The sequence below is a fragment of the Scyliorhinus canicula genome, chromosome 28 (assembly GCF_902713615.1).
Source record: "Scyliorhinus canicula chromosome 28, sScyCan1.1, whole genome shotgun sequence".
Taxonomy (NCBI): Eukaryota; Metazoa; Chordata; class Chondrichthyes; order Carcharhiniformes; family Scyliorhinidae; genus Scyliorhinus; species Scyliorhinus canicula.
Window position 1 is genome coordinate 16,226,525 of NC_052173.1, and position 20,568 is coordinate 16,247,092.

Here is a 20,568-nt window from a genome sequence, read left to right on the forward strand (position 1 = left end):
CTCGGGGAGTGGGTCTAATTGGGCAGCTCTTTGAAAGAGATAGTCTGGGGGCGACGGGCCGAATGGCCTCCTTCTGTGCTGTAAGATTGTACAATGCCACATCGGATTCCGTTTCTGGTTCCCCTCAGAAGCATTTACGTTGAGGGTTTGAGCTGACGGGTGGCGGCATGGTGGCACAGGGGTTAGCACTGCTGCCTCACAGCGCCAGGGACCAGGCGGCATGGTGGCACAGGGGTTAGCACTGCTGCCTCACAGCGCCAGGGACCAGGGTTCGGTTCCAACATCGGGTGACTCCCTGTGCGGAGTTTGCATGTTCTCCCCGTGTGTGCGTGGGTTTCCTCCGGGTGCTCCGGTTTCCTCCCACAGTCCAAAGCTGTGCAGGTTAGGTGGGTCGGCCGTGATAAATTGCCCCTCAGGGTGGGGCTGCAGGAATAGGGCGGGGTTTGGGCTTGGGTAGGGTACTCTTCCAAAGGGCTCAGTACAGACCTGAATGGCCAAATGGCCTCCTTCTGTATTATAGGGATTCTACGATTCTATGACAGAACCTGTAGCCTATAATGGAAAGATGCCCTGTGTCCGCTGATCACAGGTGCTACGGGAACATGCAAAAATAATCCGGCTCACACAGAGCTTACAAAGCAAATGATGAATGTAGATCACGACTCCAAGTGATTCCCCTTACTCATTCATACACTCTGCTTAAATTAGCCCTGCTCCAACTTTTTAATGAGGTATCTCCTGATTTTATTGTGACGGGGCTGTCTGGTGGCTGCTTTTATTTGATTACCAGTGGTTCAAAGCATTTAACTTCTGATCGCGTGAGTGGGATTTTAATTACATTATTGCTAAATCATTAGTGTAATAATACATTTTGCCTCAGTGATTATCTCGAGCACAGAGCACAAAGCATTTCCAGCAAAGCTGCCACGGAACCGAGACACACTCTGGACTTATTTTCATGATCCAGTCGTGAATGGCGGATTTGAGGTTGGAGCCGGTATCATGCATAACAACAGCAGTCCTTTTCAGCTCCCTGTCTCAGTGAGGCTCTTCATTGAACTGAATAGAAATGGCAGCCTACAGTGTTTGCCTCATGGCAGAGTCACATGACTATAGCAAGCGAGAAAATTCATAAGGCTACACTTTCAAAACCCCAAACATCTCCCTTTTCATAGCGAACAAAAGACACAAATATCTCCCTTTCCTAGTGAACAAAAGAGGCGTTTGAATGCACGATCCTGTGTGACTGTGAGTCCCCCAAGTTACCCAGTGTTCTCATGCATTAACAACTGTTTTTTTTTTCCACTTGTCAGTCACCGCACATGGATTGCACACATAGACCAGGATCCTCCAGTCCACTGCTCAAAGCGGGATTCAGGACCTGCCGCTGAATAGTACGTCGGGCCTAAAATGAGGATTCTCCATTGCCACAGCGGGTTTCCTGACGTCCCAACTGGGCTTCACGGCCCGATTCAGTGGGACCATGCAAGTAGCTCATTAGAGCTATTTTAGATCTCATTGATGGACAGGACCATTCACTTGCCAGGTGGGATGGGCCCACTGGCATGAATTGGTGCAAGTATTGAGGAATGTGGATCTGGTGGTTTGTAGTCCGAGGGGTGGCAAGGTGGTAAGTCCCCGACCAACAAGTCCGTCCAGGGTGCTGAGGGGGTTGCTGCTTCATGGGAGGTGGGGGTCAGGGGGGCTTGTGCTGGGCTGGAGATACTCAGGTTGGGGGTCTTCCCTAGGATGGTACTTGTTTGGTTGCTCTCCCCAATGGCAGTCTTTAAACGCATTAAACAGTCAGTATGTCAAAGAGTTAAGTTTTGTCATAATAAAGTGAAACTGACCTGATCTGTACACCTATACTATTTAAACAGTCACTCAGAATGCCAAATTGAAAGGTCTGTGAGATGAAGTTAAAAGTTATCCCGTTAAAGTGATAGGAACCTTTGAAGTGGTTTTCAGTCAATTTCATTGCCCTTTCAATTTAGAAGTTTGAAGGTACGGCTCGAAGGCCAAAAGGTTTGAACTGGATTGTTTACATTAATTTTCACACTCCATTGCCTGCTGAAAGCTTTATGATTGACAGGGTGAGGCAGTTTCAAAGGGGAAAATCCAATTGTTTGTTTTTATAGCTCTGCAGAGATCCATTAACTCAGGGAATAGATGTTTTCCTAACCCTAGTTTTGTTTCATAAATCTACCTCTTTGTAATCAAGTGCTTCCTAGAAAGTGTAGGTGCAGCCTGCACACTGAGGGGGGGGGGGGGGGCTGAATGGGAGGGAGTGGGGGTAGGATGAGGGGGGAAATGAGGAGGAGACTGAATGGGGGGAGTGGGGGTAGGGTGAGGGGGTAGTGAGGGGTACAGAGGATGGCTGAATGGGAGGGGGTAGGGGTGGGATGAGGTGGAAAATGTGGGGTGGCTGAATGGGGGGAGTGGGGGTAGGGTGAGGGGGGAGTGGGGGGGTACTGAGGGGGGCTGAATGGGAGGGAGTAGGGGCAGGATGAGAGGGGAAATGAGGGGGCGACTGAATGGGGGAGTGGGGGTAGGGTGAGGGGGTAGTGAGGGGGACAGAGGATGGCTGAATGGGGGGAGTGGGGGTAGGGTGAGGGGGTAGTGGGGGGTACAGAGGATGGCTGAATGGGGGGAGTGGGGGTAGGGTGAGGGGGTAGTGGGGGGTACAGAGGAGGGCTGAATGGGGGGAGTGAGGGTAGGGTGAGGGGGTAGTGGGGGGTACAGAGGAGGGCTGAATGGGGGGAGTGAGGGTAGGGTGAGGGGGATGCTGAATGGGGGGCCTGGAGGAATCTGAGGGTGGGTCCTTGTCAGAGATTAGAACGGGGAGTGTGCCCTGCTGGCGATGGGGGGTGGGGAGCACTGCAGCAGGTATTTGAGATCGGAGATCTCTGATTTCAGTGGATCGGGACCTGTCGGAAAGGGTAGGTCCTGCCCCTCTCGGTCACAGTATGGACCCTGAAGAGCCGATTCTGTGAAAGGTTTTGTTTCCAGTGACATAGAATAGCACGTCGGGATCACTCCCAGTGCCAGTGGGAATCACTCTGGGCTTCCCTCTGGCAGGAAGACCGTGGTTCAGGAGGATTGCGCCCATAATCTTTAAATTATGCAAGTCTCTTAATGGTGCGTGTGCGGATTGACAGTGGTCTAGATGATGTTCCGTGTCTGGAGAGTGTCAGTCCCGTGACTCTTGTTGCCTTGGTGACTGTTGTTGTTCAATTGTGGTCGTTTGGGAGTTGTGGACCGCTTGGACTGATGGTCACTCTATACGCAGTACAGCTGATGAGATCACTTCCCCCTGACTAGACAATTGTTGTGACGGCCCAGTTCCACTATTGTTCAGATGTTGCACCAACATATTTGGTCAGTCACTTCCACTGCCTATGATCGAGGTGACAATTTCTCAACGCATGTCCCAAGGTCCCACGTGGGCTGAGTCCTGTTGAGAGTGTTGAAGGTTTTCCACCTGACTGGCTCTCCAATATTTAGCTCTGGTAATGGTTTGGCAGCCTTGTCAAAATGAAATTTGCCTTTCTGTTCTTTCACCTTGATCTTTTCACTCCTGCCTGTTTCTACTTCTGGTTTCAGTCGCTTTATTGCCATCGGAAGAGTAGTTTGCCTGCAGCGTGACATCAGTCTCTGGACAGGACTACTTTCCATGCCTACAGTTGGGACGTTTCTCCACTCAAGGATTGTCTTGTATATGTCAGTGCTAGATTTGCTCGATTTCATGATGAGTCATAGAACATAGAACAGTACAGCACAGAACAGGCCCTTCGGCCCTCGATGTTGTGCCGAGCAATGATCACCCCGCTTAAACCCACGTAACCCGTATCCCAACAATCCCCCCATTAACCTTACACTACGGGCAATTTAGCATGGCCAATCCACCTAACCCGCACATCTTTGGACTGTGGGAGGAAACCGGAGCACCCGGAGGAAACCCACGCACACACGGGGAGGACGTGCAGACTCCACACAGACAGTGACCCAGCCGGGAATCGAACCTGGGACCCTGGAGCTGTGAAGCATTGATGCTAACCACCATGCTACCGTGAGGCCCCCAAAACTAGGCACCGACGAGGATGGGATTCGAACCCACGCGTGCAGAGCACAATGGATTAGCAGTCCATCGCCTTAACCACTCGGCCACCTCGTCCTACTAATCCTACTAGTCCTTCAGCAATTTTCACTGCCACCTCAGCCTTTCCATTAAACTGGGGATTGCTCAGAGGTGATTTGTAGTGTTGAATGCCCCAATCCTTTGTGAAGTGGCTGAATTCTTCACACGTGAACTGAGGGCCATTGTCACGCATCACAATGTCTGAAATGCTGTAACGACTGAAGTTTTCTTTCAAGCATTCTACTATTTCTCTTGCCGTTGTTGAAGTCATATGGTCTAACACCCAGTAGTCAGAAGAGTAGTCTACAGTGACTAGATAATCAGTTCCTGCCAAAGTGTAGAGATTTACTCCCAGCTTCATCCATGGTCTGTCTGGGATGTCATATGTTATCAACATCAACGACTCTCTAGCTTGTTCAGACTGCTACTTGCTATGAGCACCACACTGGCCAATGTGATCATTAATTTCATTGCTCATGTGCAGTAAAGCATATTTCTTGCCTTTCTCACTCAGAGTTGATTCAATCCATTGGTGGCTTGCATAGATGTGGTTCAGTATCCATTCTTTTATTTCCTGAGGGATGATGACTCTATTTCCATTTGTACACGATGCCAACTTGGGCTGGCAATTCTTCTCGGTATGCCCAATACATTTATCATAGAATTTACAGTGCAGAAGGAGGCCATTCGGCCCATTGAGTCTTCACCGGCTCTTGGAAAGAGCACCCCACTTAAGCCCACACCTCCAACGGGGCAGCACGGTAGCATTGTGGATAGCACAATGGCTTCACAGCTCCAGGGTCCCAGGTTCGATTCCGGCTTGGGTCACTGTCTGTGCGGAGTCTGCACATCCTCCCCGTGTGTGCGTGATTTTCCTCCGGGTGCTCCGGTTTCCTCCCACAGTCCAAAGATGTGCAGGTTAGGTGGATTGGCCATGATAAATTGCCCTTAGTGTCCAAAATTGCCCTTAGTATTGGGTGGGGTTACTGGGTTATGGGGATCGGGTGGAGTTGTTGACCTTGGGCAGGGTGCTCTTTCCAAGAGACTCGATGGGCTGAATGGCCTCCTTCTGCACTGTAAATTCTATGATATCCCCGTAAACCAGTAACTCCACCTTAGCTGAGGACAATTTAGCATGGCCCATGAACCTAACCTGCACATCTTTGGACTGTGGGAGGAAACCGGAGCACCCGGAGGAAACCCACGCAGACACGGGGAGAACGTGCAGACTCCACACAGACAGTGACCCAGCCGGGAATCGAACCTGGGACCCTGGAGTTGTGAAGCAACTGTGCTAGCCACTGTGCTGCCCAATGTTCTTGTGACCACAGGTGTGCCCTTGATGCCCTCAGTCCACCTTTTCATCACTGCTTCTCGGAGCAGAGTTGTGGAGAGTTGCATCGCGTTGGGTAGTTTGCTTGATTTGAGCAAGGCACTTATCTGACAGATTCAGTGGGGGGAATTCTCCGCTCCCGGGAAAAATCGGGAAGGCCGTCGTGAACTCGGCCGAGTTTCACGATGGCCTCGGAGGCTGCTCCTCTCACCGTATTCACCCCCACCTGGGGGGCTAGGAGCGGCGCTCCGTTATTCTCGGCCGCTGGGCCCTGACGCTTGCGTCAAGGTGGCGGGCCGAGAATGACGCGACGGCGGCGCCTATGTGACGTCAGCCGTGCATGCGCAGGTTGGCCAGCTCCAAACCGCGCATGCGTGGCTGACGTCACGACGGCTGACGGCTCCAACCCGCGCATGCGCGGTTTCCGCCTTCCCCTCCGCTGCCCCGCAAGACGTGGCGGCTTGATCTTGCGGGGCGGCGGAGGGGAAAGAGTGCGTCCCTTTGAGACGCCAGCCCGACGATCGGTGGGCACCAATCGCGGGCCAGTCCCCTCCCGAGCACGGCCGTGGTGCTCACTCCCCTCTCCGCCCCCCAACAAGCTTCAAACGGGCCTTTGGCGCCCATATTCACGACGGCAGCGACCAGGTGTGGTTGCCGCCGTCGTGAACCGGTCGCGAATGGCAGGCCGCTCGGCCCATCCGGGTGGGAGAATCGCCGGTCGCCGTGAAAAATGGCGAGCGGTGATTCTTCCGAGCGGGGGGGTGGGAGAATCGCGGGGTCGCCAGGGGGGCATGAAATGAGTCACCCAGCCCTCCCGCGATTCTCCCACCCAGTGTGGGGAGCGGAGAATCGCACCCAGTGTCTGCTAGGTTGGTAGCTTCCTGGTCATGTCGAACTGCTGCTTCACGTTGAATCTGGAAGATTACACATTTTGTTGTAGCCTGCTCAACTTTCTTCATGGGAGCGCTGCTCTCGACGGCAATGTGCATCTGTTCGCCTTGCTTATATGTCACATCCAGATGGTATCTTTGCATATGAAGTAACACTCTTTGCAGTCGCTTTGGAGCAGAGTTGCGGTTTGAGAAAAATGCTTTGTTGGGGCTTGTGGTCGGACTCCACTGTTAATTTGTGTCTTCCAAGCAGGTACTGATGAAAATGCTCACGGGCAAAAAAAAATAGCCAGGCATTCTTCCTCGATCTGAACACAGTGTTAGTGCTCTGGGGAAAATGTGACTGGCTGCCTTAGTTGCATTCGAGTTTCTCCCAGACTCATCTTACTGGCATCACGCTGCAAGGTGACTTCGTCCACAACATCCCTGTACTTCAACACTGGCATAGTCAATTGATTTTATGAATGCCATTTCTTATTCTGTTCCCCAATAACTCAGCACATCCCTGGAAGTGAGTTCACATATTGCTTCACACTCAGCTGACAAATTAGGCAAACATAGTTTGCACATCCAACAAATCGTTAGACTGCTTTCGCATCTATTGATCGCTGCTACACCTCTCACCTTGTTAGGAACTGAGCGAAGAACCTTTTGCTGTCAGTGCATGACCGAATAACTTGACTTCAGTCACATTCAGTTCTTGTTCAGCTTCAGGTTCAGCTGGCGAGCTCACGCCAGTTGTATTAAATGCTGATCATGGTCGGCTCTGGTTTCTTCCACTGTCTCCGCATCCATAGACTAGTAGATCATCTACCATGGCTTTCAATCCAGGAAGATCACTGACTCTCTCACGCTGTCTGCCCTTCTGGAGCTATAGAACCATCTGTATCTCCGGAATGGCACCCAGAATGGTGATCGGAAGCTGTTGTTTTAATCCAGCGTCACTTGCCAGTAACCAACCTTCAAAGCTAAGGTAGGGACTATTTTTTTCCGTGGCAAGTTACTTTTCTTCGCTGGTTGATGTGAGGTAGTGAGATCTCTTCAGCGCTTTATTTAGATCCTTTGGATCTAAGCGTCCTTGCAACTTTCCAGGTATTTTTGCACTACCATGCTGCTAATCCAGTCTGTAGGGGGCCGTCACGTTTTTGATTACTTCACTCTTTTCTGGCTCTTCTATCATGTATTTTAGGTTTGACTTGAGGGCAGCTGGAACATTTTTCAGCCGATGCTGAATTGCTCTTGCACTCTCATCTACGTCACTATTCTCCTGGTAGACACCCCAGCTCTTCAAACACATCGATGTACTCCTCTAGGATCTGTTCTGCCGCCACTGATTTTGGGTGCTGTGACACGCTGTGAATCTCTGTTGACACATTCAGGGTTACCAGTCCAAGCTTTAGACTTGCGTCAGTTTGAAGAACTGGCTGTTGCATCCCATCTATGACCTGGGCACCACTGTCTATCTGACACCGCTGCAGTCACCATGGTAACAGTCACAAACTATTTGTCGGCTATCGTCTTGACTGATTCAGCTTATTGTATCGTGTATAATTCTTCACCAGACTTGTCTGCTGATATCTCTCCAATGGCCACCTGTATAGATTTCTTTTGATTTTACTCACCAACCACTTGTGTGCCAAATGATTTTGCTTCTTGCAGTTGAAACACTGCTTTCCCCACGCTGGACAATCCTTTCCCTGTGCATGCTAGCCTTCGCTGTATTTGCATCTGTCCTTTATCAATGATTTATCTGCTCTCTTGGCTTGGACTGTCTCTCAGAATACTGTCTGCTCTGACATACGTATGCCTTAGCTGATGTTTCGCAACTTCCGCATTTTGACATACGTCTCTTCCTTTCTTTAGCATCGGTTTCTCATCTTTCTCATCTTTCGTTTGACTTGCTCTCACTGAGGGTCTCTCGCATGCCTAAGACCAATCTCTCCTTAATCAGATCATCTTTTAGCTGTCTGTATTCACATGATTCTGCCAGCTCTCTTACTGTTGTGATGTACTGTTCACTGGTCTCATTTCCACCCTGAACTCTAGTGTTGAACGCATATTATTCATATGCTACATTCACTCAGAGTTTAAAATGTTCAAGACATTCAAAATCTCTGCTCACAGTTAAATTTAGAGTGGCAAACACTTCGAAGCTGTCCTTCCCCAGCACTATTAAAAGCATGGATACTCTTATTGGCTCAGGCTTGTTAAGTAAGTATCATTGTATTTGGAAAATTGCCTCGTATCACTGTCCAATGTTACTGGAGATGGGATGGGAACCTTTACTGCAGCCATTTTGACTCGCTCGGTATTTCCTTGCAGCTTATCTTTTTGTCCTTTTTTCAGCAGCTTGTTCCTGGGTTTCTCAGAGTTTTCTTCGCATCATTTCCAGGGTTCAAAAATCTATTTCTTTTCTCCACTTCTCTACACCATGCGTCATGCATAAGGACGGCAATCTTCATTAGTATCTTGTCTCAAAGTCTTGATTGAACTGTATAGAAATGGCAACCCACGGCGTGTGCCTCATGCCAGAACCACATGACTATGGCAAGTTCTGTAATACACATAGTAAGGCTACATTTTCAAAGCCCCATTCAGAGGCATTACTTGACCATGTGTTGCACTAATCTGAGAATTCCAGCCTCTCCTCACAGAATTGCAAAGGTAGGATAAAATGTCAATTGTGCTTGTTGAAGGACAAACGTTTAATTTGCTGCCATCAATTGCACTCAGTGACTGCAAAAATGCCTGTGGCGTACAACATCATATGTCTCTTTACAAGTTGCTAATAGACTGAACTGTGTCTCTTCACTGGCTCATTCTGACAGTAGCTGAGAGTTTGGATTTTGAAGCACAAATCTGGGGCCTAGTGAAAAGGTGAACGATGGAGACGGAGCGGGTATTTCTTGCTTTTCTCTGGTGCTGCCATGAGAGGCAGGGATGGTGGCATCATGCCATCTGCCAGAAACCTCACCAGCTGCTCCACAGTAGCCCCCTCCAACTCCGCTCCCTGCTACCCCACACCCATGCAATGTTCACTGGATGGGGTGTGGGAGCTGTTCACGTCAATGTAAGGAGGGGAGAAAGATTCTTTCCCAACGATGGAGGAGGGAGAAATAAAGAAATCCTTTGGGGAGTTGCTCTCGTGCATTGCCCAAGTGGCTGGCTGGAAGGTGATGTAAGCAGATGTCTGCGAGATGGTTCCCAGCCTATAGATTATATGAGGCACTGGAAGACTGCCAACAAGAGGAAAGGAGGACTAAATGCCTTAAAACTAAGAAATGAAGAAGTAATACTTGCATGGCGTTTGATGTCATCCAGGCTGAGTGTTACTCCCTTGTCATTGTTGTTCCTCTTCTGTTGTTTTCCATATTTCAATATGCCGCATAGTTTGTGCTTCAATACCTGCCAACATAAAAGACACAATACTCATTGGCTGCTTCAGTCGACTAGACCTTTTGCTATCCCAGATGGAAGGTGGGACTGGTCTTCCTTTATTATCGCTAGGTCTGAAACTGTGAGATACCGAGGAGACTGGAAGCATCGGAAACATGTTCTGTTTGCCTGTGTGTGGGTGTGTCCTTGTTTTGTTTGCCTGTGTGTGCGTGTGTCCTTGTTCTGTTTGCCTGTGTGTGTCCTTGTTCTGTTTGCCTGTGTGTGTCATTGTTCTGTTTGCCTGTGTGTGTCATTGTTCTGTTTGCCTGTGTGTGTCCTTGTTCTGTTTGCCTGTGTGTATCATTGTTCTGTTTGCCTGTGTGTGTCCTTGTTCTGTTTGCCTGTGTATATCATTGTTCTGTTTGCCTGTGTGTGTCCTTGTTCTGTTTGTCTGTGTGTGTCCTTGTTCTGTTTGCCTGTGTATATCATTGTTCTGTTTGCCTGTGTGTGTCCTTGTTCTGTTTGCCTGTGTGTATCATTGTTCTGTTTGCCTGTGTGTGTCCTTGTTCTGTTTGCCTGTGTGTGTCATTGTTCTGTTTGCCTGTGTGTGTCCTTGTTCTGTTTGCCTGTGTGTATCATTGTTCTGTTTGCCTGTGTGTGTCCTTGTTCTGTTTGCCTGTGTGTGTCACTGTTCTGTTTGCCTGTGTGTGTCCTTGTTCTGTTTGCCTGTGTGTGTCATTGTTCTGTTTGCCTGTGTGTGTCATTGTTCTGTTTGCCTGTGTGTGTCATTGTTCTGTTTGCCTGAGTGTGTCCTTGTTCTGTTTGCCTGTGTGTGTCCTTGTTCTGTTTGCCTGTGTGTATCATTGTTCTGTTTGCCTGTGTGTGTCCTTGTTCTGTTTGCCTGTGTGTGTCATTGTTCTGTTTGCCTGTGTGTGTCCTTGTTCTGTTTGCCTGTGTGTATCATTGTTCTGTTTGCCAGTGTGTGTCATTGTTCTGTTTGCCAGTGTGTATCATTGTTCTGTTTGCCTGTGTGTGTCCTTGTTCTGTTTGCCTGTGTGTGTCCTTGTTCTGTTTGCCTGTGTGTGTCCTTGTTCTGTTTGTTTGTGTGTGTCCTTGTTCTGTTTGCCTGTGTGTGTCATTGTTCTGTTTGCCCCTGTGTGTGTCCTTCTCCTGTTTGCGACTGTGTGTGTCCTTGTTCTGTTTGCCTGTGTGTGTGTCCTTGTTCTGTTTGCCTCGGTGTGTGTCCTTGTTCTGTTTGCCCCTGTGTGTGTCCTTCTCCTGTTTGCGACTGTGTGTGTCCTTGTTCTGTTTGCCTGTGTGTGTCATTGTTCTGTTTGCCCCTGTGTGTGTCCTTCTCCTGTTTGCGACTGTGTGTGTCCTTGTTCTGTTTGCCCCTGTGTGTGTCCTTCTCCTGTTTGCGACTGTGTGTGTCCTTGTTCTGTTTGCCCCTGTGTGTGTCCTTCTCCTGTTTGCGACTGTGTGTGTCCTTGTTCTGTTTGCCTGTGTGTGTGTGTCCTTGTTCTCTTTGCCTGTCTGTGTGCACTTGCTCTGTTTGCCTGTGTGTGTGTCCTTGTTCTGTTTGCCTGTATGTGTGTGTCCTTGTTCTGTTTGCCTGTGTGTGTGTGTCCTTGTTCTGTTTGCCTGTGTGTGTGTCCTTGTTCTGTTTGCCTGTGTGTGTGTGTCCTTGTTCTGTTTGCCTGTGTGTGTGTCCTTGTTCTGTTTGCCTGTGTGTGTGTGTCCTTGTTCTGTTTGCCTGTGTGTGTGTCCTTGTTCTGTTTGCCTGTGTGTGTGTGTCCTTGTTCTGTTTGCCTGTGTGTGTGTGTCCTTGTTCTGTTTGCCTGTGTGTGCATGTTCTTGTTCGGTCTGCCTGTGTGTATCCTTGTTCAATCTGTCTGTGTGTGTCTATCCTTGTTGGATCTGCCTGTGTGCGCGTCCTTGTTCTGTTTGCTTGTGTGTGGGTGTGTCCCTGTGGGTGTGCGTGTCCCTGTTCTGTTTGCCTGTGTGCGTGCTTACTCTGCCTATGTGCATGGGCACTTGCTCTGCCCATGTGTATGCACAATCCTGACTGCCTGTATGCCTGTTATCTGTGCGCGTGTGTGCTTGTTAACTCACCTATCATGTGTGGAAGATATTTTTTATTATTCATTCATGGGATGTGGGCATCGCCGGCTGGGCCAGCATTTGTTGCCCATCCCTAATCGCCCTTCAACTGAGTGTCTCGCTGAGTGGGCCATTTCAGAGAGCATTTAAGAGTCAACTACATGGCAATGGATCCAGACCAGGATAAGGTCAGGAGATTCCTTCCCTAAAGGGGCAGATGGGTTTTTACAATCTTTACATGGTTGTCATTAATTCCAGTCTTTTACTGAATTCAAATTTCACCATCTGCCATGGTGGGATTTGAACCCGGGTTCCCAGAGGGGAATGTAGCATATGAACAATATGCGTTCAACACTAGAGTTCAGGGTGGAAATGAGACCAGTGAACAGTACATCACAACAGTAAGAGAGCTGGCAGAATCATGTGAATACAGACAGCTAAAAGATGATCTGATTAAGGAGAGATTGGTCTGAGGCATGCGAGAGACCTCTCAGCAGGACAAAGCAGCAGGAAGTATGGGCAAAGGGCAGGTGGGTGCTGAAGGCATGAGGAAGGAAACAGGGGGAAACTAAATTTATTCTTAAATGTTAATGGCAGTCTTCGATCTGCATCCATTAATATGACCTCATTAGGGGGCTGGTTTAGCACTGTAGGCTAAACAGCTGCCTTGCAATGCAGAACAAGGCCAGCAGCACGGTTCAATTCCCGTAGCAGCCTTCCCGAACAGGCGCCGGAATGTGGCGACTAGGGGCTTTTCACAGTAACTTCATTGAAGCCTACTCGTGACAATAAGCGATTATTATTATTATTATTAATTGTCACTCCTCACAAGCAGGAGAATTATTTTTAATTCACAAATTATAGGGAGGGGCTACTTTCAGAGTAATACACTTTTCCATCCTCCAAATTGCAGATCTCTTTCAATAACAAAATACATCCTTATTTTCCGTCTCAGATCGGTCAGTACCACCTGCAGAGATCTCCATCTCCACAACCACCGCCCTGCAACCCCCCTCCCTCCGAAAAAAGTGGGGGGAGGTTAGGGCAACTGGATCAGTGAAGCAGAGCAAGATCCCGTCTCCAAACCTTGCAGTGTAAGGAGGAGAGGAGGGACCAAGTTCAATTTCTCATCCCAACCCATCCCTATGCAAAAATAAAGGCTGCCATCAGCCCCACCCAGCACAGACAGTGCCGGCTTGAATGAATGAAGGGACCTACAGTTATATAGGGCGGGATTCTCCGACCCCCCGCCGAGGGGTCAATCCCACTCTGCCACCCCGACTGCCGTATTCTCCGGCGTCGTTTTTCGGAGGGGGCGGGGGGGCGGCGGCTGCGAACTGTGTCCACTACACTCGGCCGGGATCCATACCGCTGGCCGGCTGGGGGAGGGAGGGTTGTCTGCTAGGGCTGGGGGGTGGCCAGGGGGTAGGCTGTGGGGTCGAGGTTAGCGGGTTAGGATATGCGCACGGCTGGTGCCATGTTGTACAGCGCGACCGGTGCAGGTTGTCAGCCGTGCACAAGCGCGGCCTGGGACCCGGCCACTCTCTCGCCGTTTTTGGTGCGGGCGGCGGATATTTCGGCCGCCGCCAGTGCTACCTCATCACCGGTACCGGAATCGGTGAGCAGTCGGCAGCAAATTTCCTGTCGTGAAAGTCAACATATTCTACGCTGGCATCAGCACATAGTCTCCAGAACGGTGAATCCATCTCTGACTGTGCAGTCCCTTCGGACATCACTGGAGTGTCAGCCCCGATTTCTGTGTTCAGCTTTCTGGGGTGGGGCTTGAACCCACAACCTCCTGGCACAGTGAGCCAATGCTGACTCCCGAATGACCCTATAGGGCTGTGCCTGATTTAGGGACAGGGTGGATACTGAGAGATTGTTTTCCACTGGCTGGGGTTTGACAGGGTGGATACTGAGAGATTGTTTCCCCCTGGCTGGGGTTTGACAGGGTGGATACTGAGAGATTGTTTCCCCCCCTGGCTGGGGTTTGACAGGGTGGATACTGAGAGATTGTTTCCCCCTGGCTGGGGTTTGACAGGGTGGATACTGAGAGATTGTTTCCCCCCCCTGGCTGGGGTTTGACAGGGTGGGTACTGAGAGATTGTTTCCCCCCTGGCTGGGGTTTGACAGGGTGGATACTGAGAGATTGTTTCCCCCCTGGCTGGGGTTTGACAGGGTAGATACTGAGAGATTGTTTCCCCCTGGCTGGGGTTTGACAGGGTGGATACTGAGAGATTGTTTCCCCCCCCTGGCTGGGGTTTGACAGGGTGGAGACTGAGAGATTGTTTCCCCCTGGCTGGGGTGTGACAGGGTGGATACTGAGAGATTGTTTCCCCCTGGCTGGGGTTTGACAGGGTGGATACTGAGAGATTGTTTCCCCCTGGCTGGGGTTTGACAGGGTGGACACTGAGAGATTGTTTCCCCCCCCCCCCTGGCTGGGGTTTGACAGGGTGGATACTGAGAGATTGTTTCCCCCTGGCTGGGGTTTGACAGGGTGGATACTTATAGAACATAGAACATAGAACGATACAGCGCAGTACAGGCCCTTCGGCCCTCGATGTTGCACCGACATGGAAAAAAAATCTAAAGGCCATCTAACCTACACTATGCCCTTATCATCCATATGCTTATCCAATAAATTTTAAATGCCCTCAATGTTGGCGAGTTCACTACTGTTGCAGGTAGGGCATTCCACGGCCTCACCACTCTTTGCGTAAAAAACCCACCTCTGACCTCTGTCCTATATCTATTACCCCTCAATTTAAGGCTATGTCCCCTCGTGCTAGCCACCTCCATCCGCGGGAGAAGGCTCTCGCTGTCCACCCTATCTAACCCTCTGATCATTTTGTATGCCTCTATTAAGTCACCTCTTAACCTTCTTCTCTCTAACGAAAACAACCTCAAGTCCATCAGCCTTTCCTCATAAGATTTTCCCTCCATACCAGGCAACATCCTGGTAAATCTCCTCTGCACCCGTTCCAAAGCTTCCACGTCCTTCCTATAATGAGGCGACCAGAACTGTACGCAATACTCCAAATGCGGCCGTACTAGAGTTTTGTACAACTGCAACATGACCTCATGGCTCCGGAACTCAATCCCTCTACCAATAAAGGCCAACACACCATAGGCCTTCTTCACAACCCTATCAACCTGGGTGGCAACTTTCAGGGATCTATGTACATGGACACCGAGATCCCTCTGCTCATCCACACTGCCAAGAATTTTACCATTAGCCAAATATTCCACATTTCTGTTATTCTTTCCAAAGTGAATCACCTCACACTTCTCCACATTAAACTCCATTTGCCACCTCTCAGCCCAGCTCTGCAGCTTATCTATGTCCCTCTGTAACCTGCAACATCCTTCCGCACTGTCTACAACTCCACCGACTTTAGTGTCGTCTGCAAATTTACTCACCCATCCTTCTGCGCCCTCCTCTAGGTCATTTATAAAAATGACAAACAGCAACGGCCCCAGAACAGATCCTTGTGGTACGCCACTCGTAACTGAACTCCATTCTGAACATTTCCCATCAACTACCACTCTCTGTCTTCTTTCAACTAGCCAATTTCTGATCCACATCTCTAAATCACCCTCAATCCCCAGCCTTCGTATTTTTTGCAATAGCCGACCGTGGGGAACCTTATCAAACGCTTTACTGAAATCCATATACACCACATCAACTGCTCTACCCTCATCTACCTGTTCAGTCACCTTCTCAAAGAACTCGATAAGGTTTGTGAGGCATGACCTACCCTTCACAAAACCATGCTGACTGTCCCTAATCATATTATTCCTATCTAGATGATTATAAATCGTATCTTTTATAATCCTCTCCAAGACTTTACCCACCACAGACGTTAGGCTCACCGGCCTATAGTTACCGGGGTTATCTCTACTCCCCTTCTTGAACAAAGGGACCACATTTGCTATCCTCCAGTCCTCTGGCACTATTCCTGTAGCCAATGATGACCTAAAAATCAAAGCCAAAGGCTCAGCAATCTCTTCCCTGGCTTCCCAGAGAATCCTAGGATAAATCCCATCCGGCCCCGGGGACTTATCTATTTTCACCTTGTCCAGAATTGCCAACACTTCTTCCCTACGCACCTCAATGCCATCTATTCTAATAGCCTGGGTCTCAGCATTCTCATCCACAATATTATCTTTTTCTTGAGTGAATACTGACGAAAAGTATTCATTTAGTATCTCGCTTATCTCCTCAGCCTCCACACACAACTTCCCACCACTGTCCTTGACTGGCCCTACTCTTACCCTAGTCATTCTTTTATTCCTGACATACCTATAGAGAGAGATTGTTTCCCCCTGGCTGGGGTTTGACAGGGTGGATACTGAGAGATTGTTTCCCCCTGGCTGGGGTTTGACAGGGTGGATACTGAGAGATTGTTTCCCCCCCTGGCTGGGGTTTGACAGGGTGGATACTGAGAGATTGTTTCCCCCTGGCTGGGGTTTGACAGGGTGGATACTGAGAGATTGTTCCCCCCTGGCTGGGGTTTGACAGGGTGGATACTGAAAGATTGTTTCCCCCCCCTGGTTGGGGTTTGACAGGGTGGATACTGAGAGATTGTTTCCCCCTGGCTGGGGTTTGACAGGGTGGATACTGAGAGATTGTTTCCCCACCTGGCTGGGGTTTGACAGGGTGGATACTGAGATTGTTTCCCCCTGGCTGGGGTTTGACAGGGTGGATACTGAGAGATTGTTTCCCCCCCTGGCTGGGGTTTGACAGGGTGGATACTGAGAGATTGTTTCCCCCTGGCTGGGGTTTGACAGGGTGGATACTGAGAGATTGTTCCCCCCTGGCTGGGGTTTGACAGGGTGGATACTGAGAGATTGTTTCCCCCTGGCTGGGGTTTGACAGGGTGGATACTGAGAGATTGTTTCCCCCTGGCTGGGGTTTGACAGGGTGGATACTGAGAGATTGTTTCCCCCTGCCTGGGGTTTGACAGGGTGGATACTGAGAGATTGTTTCCCCCTGGCTGGGGTTTGACAGGGTGGATACTGAGAGATTGTTTCCCCCTGGCTGGGGTTTGACAGGGTGGATACTGAGAGATTGTTTCCCCCTGGCTGGGGTTTGACAGGGTGGATACTGAGAGATTGTTTCCCCCTGCCTGGGGTTTGACAGGGTGGATACTGAGAGATTGTTTCCCCCTGGCTGGGGTCTGACAGGGTGGATACTGAGAGATTGTTTCCCCCCCCTCCTGGCTGGGGTTTGACAGGGTGGATACTGAGAGATTGTTTCCCCCTGGCTGGGGTTTGACAGGATGGATACTGAGAGATTGTTTCCCCCTGGCTGGGGTTTGACAGGGTGGATACTGAGAGATTGTTTCCCCCTGGCTGGGGTTTGACAGGGTGGATACTGAGAGATTGTTTCCCCCTGGCTGGGGTTTGACAGGGTGGATACTGAGAGATTGTTTCCCCCTGGCTGGGGTTTGACAGGGTGGATACTGAGAGATTGTTTCCCCCCCCTGGCTGGGGTTTGACAGGGTGGATACGGAGAGATTGTTTCCCCCCTGGCTGGGGTTTGACAGGGTGGATACTGAGAGATTGTTTCCCCCTGGCTGGGGTTTGACAGGGTGGATACTGAGAGATTGTTTCCCCCTGGCTGGGGTTTGACAGGGTGGATACTGAGAGATTGTTTCCCCCTGGCTGGGGTTTGACAGGGTGGATACTGAGAGATTGTTTCCCCCTGGCTGGGGTTTGACAGGGTGGATACTGAGAGATTGTTTCCCCCTGGCTGGGGTTTGACAGGGTGGATACTGAGAGATTGTTTCCCCCTGGCTGGGGTTTGACAGGGTGGATACTGAGAGATTGTTTCCCCCTGGCTGGGGTTTGACAGGGTGGATACTGAGAGATTGCTCGCTCTACCTCTATGGGGAAGGTACCCTGGAACTTTGGGCACAGTGAAAGCATGTGTGCGAAGGCAGTGCTTGACAATGGTACCACCCAGTGCGTTGGTTGGTCTGATCCCACGGGAAATGTCAGCAGAACTAAGCAATGCCGTAACTTCCTCCTGACACCAGGAAATGTCTTCCCCATTTTCAGCCAGGCTGGTGCCCTTCACCCTCAAGTCGGGCAACCCTCCTTTGACGTATCTCCTGCAGCAAGTCATGCCAGCATTTCTGCCCACAGTGCTGCCCAGCTCTCCCTGCTCTGTTGTGCGCAAGAAAGCCATATTTTGAGGGGATTCTGGCAGGGGTTTGCCGACACCATGTCCAAGGTATTAAATACAAGGCTGGCAATGAGTCCGGAGGTGGCGATTTTTGGGGTGTCGCAGGATCCGGGAATCCAGGAGGAGAAAGAGGCAGATGTTCTGGCCTTTGCTTCCCTGGTAGCCCGGAGGCAGATATTACTAGCATGGAGGGACTCAAAGCCCCCGAAATCGGAGACCTGGCTATCGGACATGGCGAGCTTCCTCTGCCTGTAGAAAATGAAGTTCGTCATGAGAGGGTCTCTGTTAAGGTTCACCCGGAGGTGACAACCATTCGTCGACTTCTTTGCGGGAAATTAATCGTCAGCTGAAGGGGGGGGGGGGGGGGGGGGGGGGGGGTTAGTCGAGCGTTAGAGTAGGGGGTTAAGTAATGGTGGGACCTGTGGGAGAGGGAGGTGGTATTTACACTATATTAATATTTTTTTAATGCACATTGTTTATCTTGTTGCTGTTACAATGCGAAAGAAATACCTCAATAAAAAGTTTATTAAAAAAAAGGCCATATTTCTGTCACTGCCACCAACTCCTCGTTTTTTTGCAGCCATACCTTTGAGGAGCTGCACTCCACACCCCCCCCCCCCCCCCCCCCACCCCCCCCCCCCCCCCCCTGCCCCCCCCCCCCCCCCCCCCCCCCCCCCCCCCCCCCCCCCCCCCCCCCCCCCCCCCCCCCCCCCCCCCCCCCCCGGCAATTCATTTACAAGTGACTTTTCAAAGTCCATCCTGACTAGCAATGGAAATGCCCACTTTGCTGTTGCAAATCTCGTACCTTCTGTACAAGAGGACGGAACTGCGATCCCGCTTGTTATTCTCGACAGATATCACTTGGGCAGCAACTAGAATTGCTTTCTTGCTCACTCACTGGGGCTGCGATTTGGGCTCTGGGGGCGCGTGAGTCAATATCATTGACACACACAAGATAATCTTCGAACAGGATTCGGTAATTGCTACCTTGCACAGAGGTCAAAGAATCCACTGCATTGTGAAGATGACGCCTTTTAATGGGTCAACAGCTGGAGATTTAAAGGTTGTAAGTTCATATTGGTCCCTGAAAGGTCAACCTTCCTGGGTTTGGAGATAATTGTATCTATTTCTTTGAATGTGCGTTTGCTGGAACACTGGGCTGACATGACAATGAGCAAAGATCTGAGACTAAGTGTTGACGCTGGCGTAGGAATCGTGGACTTCCGTGACAGCAAAACTGGTACCGAACCTGGACCGATTCAGCGCTGGTAGAGGGGCTAGAACCGGCAGCCGCATATATACGCCACTCCCCACACACATTCATCCCAGCCAACAAGATGGCACTGGTTGTGCTGGAGCGCGCCCATCCCGCTGCTGGAGCGCGCCCATCCCGCTGATGGGCCGGCTGGGGCCGTAGGGCATCTAGCAGGTCACCCATACGACCCGTGGCCCTAAGTTGACAGTGGGCAGTCAGCAGTGTGCGCAGCTGCATGGCTGCCTTGTCGGCTGCGGCAATGGTGTTCCGTGCCCGTCCACCCTGACCCCACAGCCCACCTGCTGGCCACCCCCCGCTATTCCCTCGACCCTGGCAGAAGCCTCTCGGCCAGCGGCACAACCGTCAGCACACTATGGCAATGTTGGGCACTTTCCGTACCCCCTCTCTCTCCCTCAGCAGCCACGGCGCCGATTTCACCATTTTTAAACGCACAAGTGAACCGCGCCGTTGGGTATTCGCCCCGATGAAGGCGGGGAATCGCGGAGGCCCCGGGAAATACGGGGTCAGGCCCACTAATGATATGCAAACGGCATTCACTGTACGTGAGGTCTGGAACGCATTGCGCTGCTATCAAGGCAATAGAGAATTGCGATTTGGCGTGAAACTGGCGGCCGCCACAATTTTGCCGTCACAACAAATTCTCCACCCAATTGCGTTTCCCGATTCTGGCGTCGGACGACAGACAAACCCGTCCTGGATCTCTGTAATTATTTATTGGGATTCCTTCCAGCCACAGTGTGTGTGAGAGAGAAAGTGTGTGTGAGAGAGAGAGTGTGTGTGAGAGAGAGTGTGTGTGTGAGAGAGAGAGTGTGTGTGAGAGAGAGTGTGTGAGAGTCTGTGTGTGAGAGTGTGTGAGAGAGAGTGCGTGTGAGAGAGAGTGTGTGAGAGAGAGTGTATGCGAGAGTGTGTGTGAGAGAGTTTGTGATAGTGTGTGAGAGAGAGTGTGTGTGTGAGTTAGTGTGTGTGTGCGAGAGAGAGTGTGTGTGTGAGTTAGTGTGTGTGTGCGAGAGAGAGTGTGTGTGTGAGAGAGAGTGTGTGAGAGAGAGTGTGTGTGTGAGAGAGAGAGAGTGTGTGTGTGAGGTAGTGTGTGTGTGAGAGAGAGAGTGTGTGTGAGAGAGAGTGTGTGTGTGAGAGAGAGAGTGTGTGTGAGAGAGTGTGTGTGAGAGAGAGTGTGTGTGTGAGAGTGTGTGAGAGAGTGTGTGTGTGAGAGAGTGTGTGTGAGAGAGAGAGTGTGTGTGAGAGAGAGTGTGTGTGAGAGAGTGTGTG

At 50.5% G+C, this 20,568-nt stretch overlaps 1 protein-coding gene and 1 non-coding gene across 4 annotated transcripts in view; both read right to left on the reverse strand.

Annotated features, from left to right (window-relative positions):
* The window catches only part of asic1b (acid-sensing (proton-gated) ion channel 1b), an 809,000-nt gene that overhangs the window by 2,394 nt on the left and 786,038 nt on the right, over window positions 1-20,568 (reverse strand). For all 3 annotated transcript variants that reach the window (XM_038786503.1, XM_038786501.1, XM_038786502.1), the window contains exon 9: window positions 9,662-9,766. In XM_038786503.1, the coding sequence (XP_038642431.1) occupies window positions 9,662-9,766 (105 nt within the window). The remainder of the gene's footprint in view (window positions 1-9,661; window positions 9,767-20,568) is intronic.
* trnas-gcu lies at window positions 4,093-4,174 on the reverse strand. The gene has a single exon. It is a non-coding gene; the product is annotated as a tRNA-Ser (tRNA).